The sequence below is a fragment of the Anser brachyrhynchus genome, assembly GCF_964034855.1.
Source record: "Anser brachyrhynchus genome assembly, chromosome: 1".
Classification (NCBI taxonomy): Eukaryota; Metazoa; Chordata; class Aves; order Anseriformes; family Anatidae; genus Anser; species Anser brachyrhynchus.
The window spans coordinates 74,998,246-75,012,639 of NC_137694.1; the positions used below are offsets into that span (position 1 = coordinate 74,998,246).

The 14,394-nt window shown below is 36.5% G+C and overlaps 1 protein-coding gene across 5 annotated transcripts in view; it reads right to left on the bottom strand.

Annotated features, from left to right (window-relative positions):
• Nucleotides 1-14,394, bottom strand: part of MPPED1 (metallophosphoesterase domain containing 1) — a 65,730-nt gene that overhangs the window by 37,138 nt on the left and 14,198 nt on the right. For all 5 annotated transcript variants that reach the window (XM_080562803.1, XM_080562800.1, XM_080562804.1 and 2 more), the window contains exons 2-3: nucleotides 13,685-13,948; nucleotides 8,269-8,454 (exon numbers count right to left, since the gene is read on the bottom strand). In XM_080562803.1, the coding sequence (XP_080418929.1) occupies nucleotides 8,269-8,454; nucleotides 13,685-13,836 (338 nt within the window). In that variant the 5' untranslated portion in view covers nucleotides 13,837-13,948. The remainder of the gene's footprint in view (nucleotides 1-8,268; nucleotides 8,455-13,684; nucleotides 13,949-14,394) is intronic.

The following is a 14,394-nucleotide window of genomic DNA, read 5'->3' on the forward strand; positions in this document are numbered from 1 at the left end:
GTGATTCTGCTTCCAGAACAGCTCATCACACATACAAAAATCTGCCCCAAACCTCCTAAATCGATGTAATTTTGTATTCTTTGAGATTATTTTACTATAGAAAAGCCTGGGGTATCAGACTTAACTTACATATATAGCCAAAAGATGTTATCACCTTAATAACTTCTTAACTATATATATAGGGCTTTTGTCAGTTGTGGCAAGCACTCCTCAGACAGATTCTTAGCCTTTGTTTGGTTAATATAAGAATCTGATAATAGCTCTGGTAATATAATGTATATGAGAATACATATATATATTTGTTTAGCTAGTAACATCTTTGTTTATTCCTCTCATTACTGTAGATTACCAATTAAGAAAATCAACTGAACATCTAATTTTTTGTGGTTTTATACACCAGTTAGAAAATTATTACAGCAATTCTTAACTTCTAAACTACAGCAGGTCCTTTTCATGGTGAACATAATTTTTACAACATAAGTTGAAATGCTGGGGGACTGTCACTTGAACTACAAACTGCATAATGCAAAGCACTGAGCGACGTGTCTTAGTTTGCTATTTCTCTGCATGAGAGTTCATTCAAAGTAGATTTCTGTGTGCTTAAAGGTTCATCCCATTCTATCAGCAAGCCTTCTCCTTCTTAAATTAGATAAAGACTGCAAATAATTCAAAAGCAAATGCATGATGTTTATACTCCAGACTCCTGTTGTACTAAGAAGTTAGGCATCTTTACCAAACAGTGACCTCTTTTGCAGCTTACAATTCTTATCAACTTACAGCTCACAGAGATAAATGCCAACTTGTACAAGCAGATGTGCTTTGCTTCTCTCCCAGTATTGTACTGAGCAGAATTTTTAGTATTCATTAAAAGCAGTGACAAACATGTAAGTGCCCACTTAATGCTTTCTCCCTCTCATTTCAACCTTTTAGAATACAGCAGTGAGTGATATAGTAAAAAGACTGCGTAACTGTCTCAGATTGTTTTTTTTTAGCATCTCTTTGACAGTTCTGTGTTTAAACACTGGGGCTGACGTCTGGAAATTCACATTAACATACTTATTGTATGGTGTGTAATCTGGAATAATATTGTAAATGAACACTCCTTCCTAAATCATCTACAACTTGCAAGATCAAGACACTCTTGCATTGTAAAAGCCAGTAATTGTATCAAACACTAAAACAACAAACACATATAATATTGCTCACATTTGCAAACCAGGATTTCTTTAACTAAGTAGATAAAGGTAAAAAAAAAATAAACAAACAAACAGCTAATAGTCCAACTTAAATTCTTTGATATACTGTGTTTTATATAAACACGCATAATAATTGGCCAAAATTACTTCTAAAGGGAATATGGCTTTCTTTTAGCCTAGTTTATTTAATAACCTAGCAATTACACAGAACCAACCCCATGAATACTGCAAATTACACCATGAGAGTAGCTGCAGTGAGTCTCATCACAAGATTATGTAGCTCTGTATCTTCCATCCACTAGTGGTCAGTAACAGATGTCGAAAAAATTGCACAACTGCAAGGTTTGCCTCAGCTGAACCTTCCTTTGATATGCCCCCTTGGATTATGGCAATTGATGGTTTGAGAATCCCCAACCACATAAACCATGGGGTTCATTTTCATAAATATTTTTTCTGCTATTTTCTGAAAAGTTATAGTATTAAATAATAAACCTTTCTGAGGAGATAAATTTCTACAACGGGTTTTTTTGCCCTTCTAGTTTTGGTTTACAACATGTACCTGGGAACAGCGAAAGCAAAGGAAATAGAGAACTATGTTAAAAAATAACAAAAATACTTTAGACTTCCTACATGGATCTCTCTACACCCTGATACAGATTCCTGTTCAGATCTTCAGATCCCACAGAGGTGCTTTCAGTATCTCCCAATTGTCACATTCTGCAAGGGAAGACTACAAAGAACTGTGTGTTGTGTCACTGTATGAGGTGCACAGCACTAATAATGATGTTTCATGTTTGCGGACAGTGCTTGGTAATAGGTGTTCAAAGTGCTGTGCTGAGAATCATTAATCCTCCAACACATTCATGTGGTAGGTGGATCAAGCATCGTTCTCACAATTTTACAAGGGGGAACGATGAGAGGCTGTCAAATCTGAAGAGGACTAAATAGAATTTGGTTGCCTGTCTTCCTCAGGCTCCTTCAAATATCTCAGCCAGAGGCAATCAGAGTTTGCAGAATTATACTCCAGACCTTTCACTTCCCTGGCTGTTCTGTGCACTTCTGGGTCTCACTGTCCTAAAGCTACACTTGTCTGCTAGTCCAGAATAAGGCTGGATAAATTTACTCACTTGCTTAAACTGGAGAGTTCAGACATCTCAATATTTATGAAAACCACAAGCCATTTTTACATGAGCCATCCCAGAGGCTCAGAATCTTGCAGGCTGGCTACATTCTGCTTTATCAGTGGAAAGCAGCAACCTCAATGTAAGTACAAAGTGAAGAAAAAAAAAAAGGCATAAATGTATTTGGAACAACGGAATGAAGGAAAAGTCCTTTAGCAACTACCACTCCCAGAGCTCCTACAGCTTCTCATCACTAGCATGGGAAGCGTATCTGGAAAGCAGTTGCTCTGGCTCGTCTTCCCAGTACAGGCATGCAGCTTAAATATTTCTTGAGACTCCTGGCAGCCAGTTTAATGCTCAGAAGTCTTCAAAATACGTGAAATCCCCAGAACTGGAGCAATAATGGAAGAGTGTGTTGCAGTGCACTTTTCTGCTTTTCTGTACCGTACTGTCTGAGCCTTAGATGTACAAACGGATCTGAGCCATCACACTTTTAAGAAATGCAATAAAAACCAACACTTTTTTTAGTGTGCCCAGTCTTTTAAAAATGACATCTGTTCTAAATCCCTACACAGCTCAATGTTTTTCACTGCATTTCCAAAGCCATTCTTTTGTAAATAGATAATTAGTGCTTAAATACTCCTTTCAAGGGGTTTCTGCATTAACATAAAAATAGTGTAATTACCGATGGTCAAAATGGCATGACTACAATTTATAAATTCTAATTTCTTTTGCTGCTCTGAAGCTGATATTTTTTCTTCTTCAACACAATTTTAATCTGTTTCAAATGTATTATTGAACCTAAAAATATAAAATACCCGTTAAGAGAGGAAGATAAATAACTACCACTATTTCACGAGATTTATCACAACAGCAAAAGTAAAACTAAGTCTAGTGTTTTGGACTTTTTTGAATATCTTTTACTCTTCATCAAGAACTTAAAAATAGGGATGATGCTTATTGACTAAAATTAGCTGATTTTGTTCTCCTGTGTAATACTAGAAGCAGGTGATTCTACTAGTGCTAGTTACTAAAGCTGGGCAGGCATTTTCAATATAAAAACATTTTTTCAGTTTGAGAGAAAAATGTTATCTTTTGAGCTGAATCTGCCCAGGTCAATTCCTGAAGTGCATGTCAAAAAATTTAATCAAATTTGTGCATGTGTATGTATGATACTCAAGTAAGATTAATATTTTCAGGAAAATAGTCTGAAGAACTAATTACTGTTTTCCACTACAATGCAAAGCTACCTTTTTTTTTTCTTCAAGTTTAGCTTGAACTTGAATTTCAAATAAGAAGAGTATATTTGACATTGAAAAATCTCAAGCAAACACACTGAAACAACAAATATTATAAAATGTGTTAGTTTAAGTAATCTTTTCAATCCATACACAGAAGATAATTCTCAGAGAGAATACAAAAGTATGTGTTGGAGCGTATATCACACACCAGCTATTTAGTTAAATTTCCAGGAAAGTTACCCACAATCTCAAAGTGACAGTGGGTCCTAGAGCATAAAAAATTTGGAATATTACAGTCTTGAGCAAACAGAATTACAAGAGCAACTGAGCCAAGCTGGCAATTTCCAGTGCCAACAGTATGGGACAAACAAAACAGAGACGGTTTTGGACTCATTGTTTGATGAGTACACTAGAGCAGGACGTTTGTCTTTGTACTTGTCCTACAGCACATTTGATTTATATGCAGGTTGAGAATAAGAAACAAAAACAAAAATAATGACAAATATGAGCACAAAGTTAGCTACAGTGCATAGCAAGCATGATATATCCTACCTTATCTAGCGTTGATTACGTACTAGTGTGTATTTAAAAACAATCCATTTGAATTATTTTCAGCTGTTTAAAGTGATGCTATTAAAATCTCCTGGACATACTGGAAAACTAGGATATGTTCAAAACTTCAAACAACCCATCCTTATAACATCACTAGAAAGTTTCGCTGCCCTCATGGCCTCCCATCCAGGCCTACCATAACACATGCTTTTTACTTCATTTTTTCTGATTCCCAATAACTGGATTTACAAATCTGGAAGGAAAGTACATTCAGAAAATAAGCTATATAGTGAAAGGAAAAGGAGAAATATAAAAACAGCAGAAAGGTCAATTCAGGAAAAAGAGGGGAAGGAAATGACCATGTTAGTACCATTGGTAAACTCTGTAAACTGACTATTCATACCCTTTCTCCTTCTTTTACTAAGCTACCCTGAATAAGAGTAGCAAAATGGAAACCCGACTTGCAAAAGTATATCATGGTACTTCATGACTGGACAATAAGAGAACAGATGAAGCTGAACATAAATTCCAGCAGAACAGTAAGTACTGGAGTAAGTAGCCCAATTGTAGATACACAGTGATTGATTATGAAATAGATACTGCCATTCAAAAATAAAAAGTTTACAGAGTTACAACAGGCAATTTTATGAAAAAGCCATCTCATTGTTCAGTCACTGTCAAAAATGAAAACAATAATCCACAACATTAGAAAGGAAAAGAGAACAAAACAGGAAATTTCATTATGACAGGGCATAAATCAGTACATGTGCAGCCCTAGTCTCTCCACCTTTTAAAACGATAAAGAACAAGAAGATGTACAAAGAAAGACACAGATGATCAAAGGCATTTAAGGACTTCTAAACAGCCTTCAGCCTGAAAAATATCTGAAGGGTAGATATGGGAAAAGCCTGTAAGTTCTGGAGCAGAATGAAGAATGGAATTGTTCACTTGCGTCTTCCAGTATTAGGAAATACCAAATGAAACTAGTGGATGACAAATTAAAAATATACAGACTTCTTCACACAATCCGCATTACATTGTCGAACTCTCTGCCACAAGATTATGTCTGCATTAAAAATTTGCCCAGATTCAAAAAGCAGTTAAAAAACTCAGAGAAGAAAAATCTGTAAATGTTTATTATAAACACAGTAACATTGTGGCTCAGGAAGTCTTTGGACCATCTATCTAAAGCTGAGAAAATATCCACATCCAGTTACCACCAGCCCTTTATCTCCTCCTTACAGCTGGGCATCAACCTAGCCCTGGTAAAACCTCAAATCCTTCCCTGGAAAGGTGGGGAGAAGGCTTCAGAAAAAGAAAAGGGGAAGAAAACAACTGATTACTGAGAAGAATGAACTGAAATGAAATGAAATGCAGTGGAGGGCTGTAGAAGTGAGAGAATAAAAGGTATAAAAGTAGGTGACTAAGGGGCAAACAAGGCAGCCAAAGACAATGCTGGGCTACAGAGAAATATCATCTGGCCTTCCTGAGTACCCACATACAGTTACCCTAAAAAACAGAGAACATATTTTAGGGTATGACTCAGCAAGCCAACGTGCCTCTATTAGCATAACACTTGAGCATGCGCTCGATATAACCATAAGGTTCACGGAAGTTAATGATGTTAATGTAAAATATACTTCGCATCAGACAGCAACAGACATTTTATGTAAAGCAGAAAGATAAAATCTGAACTTGCTGAAGGGCCTCCTGATAAGATGAAGTACGCTGATAGACCAGAGTGGCAGAGACCCAAGGGTATATGCTAGAACAGAAAGCCGAAAGGGAGGAATAAATGCTACACATAAAGATATGGTCTAATAGAAGAAGTAGGACATGCATCTAGTGCCTAAAAGGAAGCTGAGGGAAGGCATAGAAATATTCTCCTCTTTATTCCAAGGCATAAACAAAGCTATAGCTCACTGATGGCAGAAGACATATATGTGAAACAGAACAAAATAACTATGTGGGAAAGCTAGCCCTGCAGTATGGGATGAAGGAGAATACAAGTAAATTTGGTGGCAACAGATAAGAAGGAGGCTGAAAGTAAAAGTCCTGGCCAGTCTCTCAATTACTTTCTCAACAAACTAGTAAAATGCTCACGCAAGGAAGGAGGAGGAGGTTGGATAGGCTGTGGGAGTTATAATTAGAAAATCATGGCAAATACTGGAAACAGCTATCTAGAAAAATCCAAACTGTCAGGGACTAGCACCTTTCACAGCAAAATGGGTAACCTGCAAAAATTTTGAAAATTCTTCTTAAAGAGAACACTTTTAACCATTCTACCACTTACTACAGATTTTTGCAAACATTGAAAGTATTGGTGAATTCATAAATTGTTCATTTAATAGCTACAAGTTTTCATTTTAAAATGTTATTGAGCATAATTGAAAAAAAAGCTTACACTTTTGAACTGAAACAAAGCTTTAAATGCTAGCTGAATGAAGCCTGTTTAGTGACTCCGAACTATTCTTCCATTGCATTTTTCAGAATTCAAAAATTGAGTTAAATTTTCCATTTTTTTCAATTTTTGCTAACGAGCTAGAAAGATCTCTTGCTTCTTAAGCTCAGATATCTCAGAGATGTTCTTGCAAAAATATATCCCAAACCGCACAGATCACCTTTTCCCAAACTGCATGCTACCATGAAATTGGAAGGATGCCTTGAAAAGTCAAGAGAATTAGGCCTTCTTTTGGAATAAAAATGATGAAGAGACCATCACAGAAATGCCTTGGGAAATCTCTTGACCAAACTGAGAGGATCTCAGTTTAAGGACTTCTTCAGAACATTGTACAGCTGTGACCAGCAGGGTGGCAGACGGAGAACTAGGGAGACAAAAACTGTTCAGTGAGTAATGTGCGTAGCCCCATCTTCGCTTGCTAGCAATGTCCCAAAGCACTCTTCTTCCCACACTAGCAGATAAATAAAATTGATATTATTTAGAATGGATAACCATACAGTTTGTATTATCTTTCTATGCTATTTTCAGTATAATACATGGTAGAGACCTACAAAATAGGATTATTTGCTTTCTGTTGTACAGCAGACCTGCTCTATTTAGGGACAGAGTAGAGGGCACAATAGCAGAGTGTGCTACCCCCGCAGGCTGCCCCTAACTGAGTGCAACAGAACAATGCAATTGCTCCATGTTGGGCATATTATTGGGTTTCCAAGCTGAATTAAATATCAGTCTTAACTAATAATTATTTGCTGGTAAATATTTGCTTAAATTGTGAAGTACTGCCTTTTTTTATACCCCATTTCAGCCTACATGTGTCTGTCAGCTTTGTGCCTTTCTAGTGTGGAATGCTGTAACAGGAAGCAAAAAAAAAAAAAAAAAAAGGGAAAATGCAAAATGCATAAACTAAAGGAAAGAAAACCAATATAAAAATGGATTTTAATCCATTACCCTTAAACTCTGTCCTTACTCTTCCCAAGTCCTTCATTTCCTCTCATCCTGTTTTTGATAACAATACGGATCCGGGTTTTTGTCTGGATACAGTGTATGCTTTCCAGTTTTTACTGACATTTTTTTTTAGCATATATAAAACACTGCAGAAGCACATGTAAATCACCACTCTCTTGCCCAGTGGAACAGAATTTCAGTTACCAATGCCAACAGTTGCCTACAGAAGGCATCTACATCTGGTCTGCTACATCCAAGACAGCAACCACAGGCACACGTTTTGCTTTGTTTGGAATTCATCGCTGTGGTGCAGCTGAGCCCCAGATAAAAAAACTACGAGCCTCTGGGGTTAAACAGACAAATGTTTTCAGTCACAACAACATTTTTTCTCTTTTTTTTTTTTTTCAGGGAAGCAAAGCCATAACAATGTATGTAAGAGGTTTTATGCAAATCATTAAAGGCCTACTGACTTAAATTGTTGCTAACACCACAAAGTTGCTTAATGTACACTTGAGAGTGTGAAGGCAGAACAGATGAATAGTCTCACAAATCTTATTTGCTCAGTTGGAAAAATGCAAAAATACTTGTTAAAAAAAAAAAGAAATATGTGATTCCTTCTCATTGCCATTCAAATTTAAAAGACAAATTAATATTCATCATTCCTGACTGCACAATGTTTTTTACTGGGAGGCAGAAGGGGCACATACATTCAGTAAACAAATTTACTTTCAAATCCACACAGAATTCAATACCTACCTAGCCACTCGTTGAATTTTTTTACTTCACTAGGAAGTCCCAGCTCAGTAAAATCACCAGCATGTATTAACACATCTCCATATGGCATTTGGATGGGATCAGTTCTCGAGTGAGTATCAGAAATACAGACAAATCGAGTATATCCCGGAGGTTTGGGAGCATCATGGGGCACTGGATCAACCCTGCAGGAAATGCATCATAACAAGGTTATAAAGTACTTACAAACTTCCTAGTGTCTACTTTGCAATTCTAATACCAATTTTTACCTTTACAAAAGATTACAGTCTTCTCGATATGTCTGATGGAAGGGATTTATTAAAACAAACCTATCACTAATGGGAGGTGTAAAAATTCTTGATGTTCACATCACAACATTTTCAGTATTTGTTGGGTAGCTGTATTAATTTAAAGAGATTAAGGAAAAGAGATTGAACTATGGCAGCAACTCTGAAACAAATACAAATAAATCAAAGGCGTTACCAGTTTCAAAGGAACAGTGCTATCCTGTTTCATTGTTTAAATATGATTACATGGTACACAGGGAAAAGATTTATTTTAGATACGTAAATATATTTAAATGCATTTCTTTAATTATAACTTTTTTTCTGCAAGTTATATTATTCCAACAAATTTAATTAACACGTTTTGGAGATACGTTTCAGTGTGGTAATGCAAAGCAAGATAAGAACTCTCCTGACAACAACTGTAAATGTACGTTCAAGCCTGACTATTGTCAGGACAAATGTGGCAACTTTCTGGGTTTAATTATACTAAATGAAATCAGATGCTGTGAGGGGTGAGGCTCCATTGTTCAAAGCCCAATTTCGCTATTCTAAGCTGAGGAAAAGAAAAGATCTGACCCAATTATATGAGACTTACTTATGATTTAGGAAAGAAAAGCAGAGAACACCTCTCTGCAATATCAGTCATACTTATTTTCAACTCATTCAATTTTATACCCTCAATCTATATTTGGTTACAATATATAGAAGCAAATGTATCTACATGCAGCTAAACCATATCTGCTATTCCAATTAGGGAATTCTGGTGAAATAAAATCAAAAATCCAGACATGCTAGAGTCATATTTATGTCACTAGAAACCAGAGAGGTATACAGAAATGTTACGAATTATTTTACTTTTAAAACATCTATTTTGAAAGGAGAAACAAAATTAGTTTTGCTTTGTTTATTGTTGCAGTATATAATACATGCCTTGCTGCTTGTGCTTCAATTCAGGATCTTACTGTTATATAAATAAACTCTCAAAAAAAGTTAGGAGATCTTTTATTAATAATACTACTCCTGAGTCAGTAGGTCTACTGACTCAGGTAGTTTTCAATAGAAACTGTATTACTTGAAAGACGTAAGATAATCATCTTTAATCACATGGTCTTTTCATTAAGTCAAAGAATAATTCTAGTAAATTTATAGCCAGGTAAACTGAGGTGTTCCTGAAAACTTCACTAGACAAGTGAATAAAATCTAAAACATTCAAATCATGTTATGTATTTAAAAAAAAAAAAAAAGTTCTTAGCATTTTCTACAACGCAACTACAAAACTAGGGTATGAATAAATTATTTTGTACCCATCTTTCCTACACCTTTTAGGATGAAGGAGTGTTTTTTTTGTTGTTGTTTGTTTGTTTTAATTAAGCCATTATACTAAGCATCAGCTATTCATGAGGTGTTTTTTTTTCCTTTACAGGGACACTAGAGAAACCATTAGGAGTACCTTATAGCATTCTCTCTAAAGTGACATTTTCTGAGAAGAAAATACCCAAATGTGAGGTAACATGTAAAATTAGCTGTGATCAGATCAGACCAAATGAACACAGTAGATTTGTTCATACCCACATGATCATACCCAAAGAACACTACGTATGTGCTGGTCGTACATGGAAGTATGCACACAGTGGAAACTGTGAAACTCAGCTGAAAAAGAGGGGAATGTTTGGACCCTGAGACACAGCAACTGCAAACACTATGTGCGTGGCTGAGGGAGTATGTATGCTGTGAGAGGGTCACAGTCACAAGGAGAAGGGAAGATGACAAAAGAATTAGATGGTAGAGTAGGTATGGCAGGTCCCAACCTCAAACAATGGAACTGCATGTTAAGAATGCCTCTGTTTTTGCAGGTATGAGAGATGGCACAGAGGGAGCTCCATGGTTGGTGAGCAGAGGTACCATGGATGGTACCAAAGGATGGAGAATGGTGGGTTTCAAACGAGTGAGTGAGGGTTGTCTTAAGGTACAAGCTATGTGAAGGGTGCTGCATTTAGTTCACAGAGTTCCTCATCAAAATGAATTGGGACAACTGGAGAAGAAAGAAGGGGAGCTGACCCTGGCTACAGTTACAGCCACTGAAGCTAAAAAGATTAAACATTGGCTCAGTAAACAAACTTCTGATTATTGCTGTCCCTGCCCAGCACTTGGCAAAGTGAGCTACAGGTCATACCACTAAGCCTGGCTCAAATTATGCATACTACCCTGGCACGAACCAGGGATACGGACTGATTTAAGAGACCACTTATTGACTTTTCACTGTAGGGCAATCTTTAAAGCAGTTGCTGCTTCTCCCTCTGAAATCTTTCAAAGTACAGCACAGCCACAAGTTGGGTGTCAGGGATGCATTTCCCTTGTTGCTTCTCTGGAGCTGAATGGAAAAACAAGCGACTTACCACGGCAACCCACACAGCACCTAGTACAGATGCTTTTTCTTATAGTTTGGATGGGGAGGGGGGGAGGTATGGACAGCATTTTCCTGTTGCTGAAGTATGCTTAACTTTCAGAGTCTGTGCAGTGGGCCAGAGAATATTCATGGGTAAGAGGTATTGATAAAAAAAACCATGAGATGCAGATTTTCATGTTGAAGTTATATGCACACACATATATAGGTAAAAACATACGTCAAGTTTCACAAATGCATCTAAGTTGCATTGGAAATCATTTCTGAAGGCTCGATCCCCACGTTCTTGGGTAACACATTGACACAGCAGCTGTCATACCAACACCCAATGCACTGCTTGCAGCATGAGCAGAAGGAAGATCTGATTACTTCTGTGCAAATGTTTTTGTTTTTCTTTAAAACAATAGGTAAACTTGCAGAGAAATTGAAAAACAAAGTTAAAACCTCAGAGAAAAAGCAGTAATTAAGGTTAGTTTTTACATTAGACTTTAGTAAAGTTTCCCAAAGAAACATGACAGGAACTTTCTAGGAACAACTGACGGACATGAAAACGATGTCAGTATTTACCACCCTTCTCATCACTGGCAACCCAGTCATCTCACAAGCATGGGAATGGTGGGCTACAACAGGACGAGGAAAGTGCTGTTAGTATGTTATGGATGCTAAAAAGTTAAACACAATATAGAACTGCACTGAGGACCAAGAAAGAGCTCTAGGATTGAATTCAGAAGAAGAGCACAAAAAATAACTGCAGTTCAAGTAGTTTACACAAGCTCAGATGTGAACAGGTCTGAAGTCTGTGATTGCCTGTAACATCACCAATGTAGTTATTTTGAGCTATCCACACACACAGAGCAAAGCCCTCACGTCTCTGAAGTTAATGACAAAACTTGCATCGACTAAAGCAGGGCTAAGATTTCACCCATAATTATGTGAATAAAAGGTGCTTTTGTTATACTTTTTGTATATACTTTTCCCTTCTTTGTCACTGTTCTATTCAGTCACAGGAGGCAAAAGCAATCTTTTGCCATTCAGAAACATTCTTTACAATTTCTGTACCAAGAAACAAGCAGGTCAGATTGTGGTAGATGTTTCAATTGATTTAGCCTGTTTTTCTATTTGCACAAGCTTTTTCAATGGTATTAATCATTTGTAAGAGATTACTAAATTCTTCTGAAGAACAATTTTCTAAGGATAGCTTATTTTCAACTACTTGCTTAGGTTCTGAACTTCCATCATGCAGTTGATTTTCTAAGCCCTCTGGTAATATGATTTGTTCCCGGTTAGAAATTTAAGCAGCATATTGTTGAGTACAAAGTAGATACTAGTAACTTATTTTCAGCCCAGTGAAAAACACTCAGCTTTTAGGACTGGTGAACAAACTCATGAGTGCCCAGGAACTGTCTGAATATGCACAAAGAATGGCTAAGCTTTGACAAATAAAGCAACCTGCATTTGTTTTTTTCATTTATCGAAGTATTTCTGAACCGACATTTGTTTGTTTGTACTTTTGCTACCATTTGCCAGCTCTATAAACAAAAGATGTTTCCCAGTGCTAACACACTACTCATTTTACTGTTTGCATTTCAATAGTACCTAAAAGCCCCAAACACAGACTATAAGCTAATATACTGCCCCCAAAAAATGATTGTTTGCTCACCATCCTGGTGTATGTTAGTCTCCAGATTTTTTTAACACAGTATCTAATTTATGCCAAAGAATGTACATAAGCATTCACTAAACAGTCACACACCATTCAACCACTCATAATTGCTGACTTTTTTCAAATGCAGAAATCATGTTCTATGTTTGGAAAGTATCAATTCATTTTAAATACCAAAAATGTGAATGGGGTGATTATTTATTCAGTGTTGTTAAAGAAAAAAAAAAACAAGTTTCCTTTAAAAAAAAATGAAAACCAGTCTTCTCATCTGAAGATAAGGCTGCTTTCCTCTTTAATAAACACAATAAAATGGTGCAGACATTTTTATTCCCTATAAAAATATTTTACTGTAGAATTTTATACTTAATTTATTTGTAATAGCTTTACTGTTTTGCTCTTCCTTCTGGCTTTAAACTTTATGGCAGGTTTCATTTTGTAATTATAATTCTTCACTTTACATTACAAGTAAATCATTTAGAGCAGTTAATTTTACTGATGCTGTCATTATATAAGAAGTCAGAAACAAACACATTATTTTAATTACTCTTTAAGCACTTGGCATCTTCAGCACGTTGGTATGAAAGTAAGTTGTCGGATGGGTGCCCACACCATTTTACTTATTGATGTCATTTTTTCTTTGTATGCAGCTGTAGTATAACTAACCAAACAATATCTGTTGTACAGATATGGGCTTGGTATTTCAACAGCTATTTACACCAATAAGCAAGTGCAAAATGCAAACAAATAACTATTTAGATTGCAGAAAGTATCAGCCTTGTACAATCTCTCATTTCATTACCACTGCTTGTTGTTTATTTCTTTTTTTAATACTATTATGCATTAAAGTTATGCTAGTGGAATGACCTTTCACCCACCCTTTAACAAAGTAGTGGCCACTTTCCAAATGGCCTGATTTTGTATCACTATACTAATTATTATTAGAAAGGCAGCAATGCAGTGTTCTTTGCATTCTTTTTGACTGGTCCATCAAATACCGCATCAACAAGGCAGTAACAATTCAGAAGGCTGTGCTGGAGCAGTAACAAAACTGTAATACTTACATTTGCACATGTGGGGGCTGGAAACGTCCCTGGTTAATGTTGTAGAACGTGAAAGCCTGTGTGGGGTTGGAGCTGTACTCATCCACTTCAATTATGAGTCTACTATGGTGATGCCTTCTAGCTGCCATAATGTGCGACTGGGCGAAAGCCATGCTTGCAGTGGGTAGGTCTGCTTTTTCAGTCAATCATATCTGCTATCTTCCTACATCGATGGAAGAAGACCATGACATCTCCTTACCTATGCAGCACTTGCCTTTGAAAAACCTAGAAGCAGATTGAAGAGATGGAGCATAACTGTTTGACAGTTAATTTGTTTGGGATTTGCTTTATTTAATAGGAGATGAAGATCAAAAGCGGGTTATGGAGGGAGGAAGACACACAGCTCAAAGAACTCATTACAAACCTTTCCAACCCAGCAATTTGATGAACATACTTTAGTTGGGGGTGGGAAGTGGGTGGAGGAAGTAAGCTTGCAAAACAATACAGGGAGCAACTTGCTCAAATATTTCAGACATTTAATACAGATCTCAAACACAAGGCAGTCACTCTTCAGAATGGTTTGTCAAATAATAATGTTTTGTCAACACAATCATTTAGTGTCTTTTTTCCTGATTGCATTGCTGAATGTTTATTCCCCATCTTCCTTCAAGAAAACCCCAAACTCAAAACTTAATACATGTCAGTGCATAACTAAAATGTGAGTTAGTTAA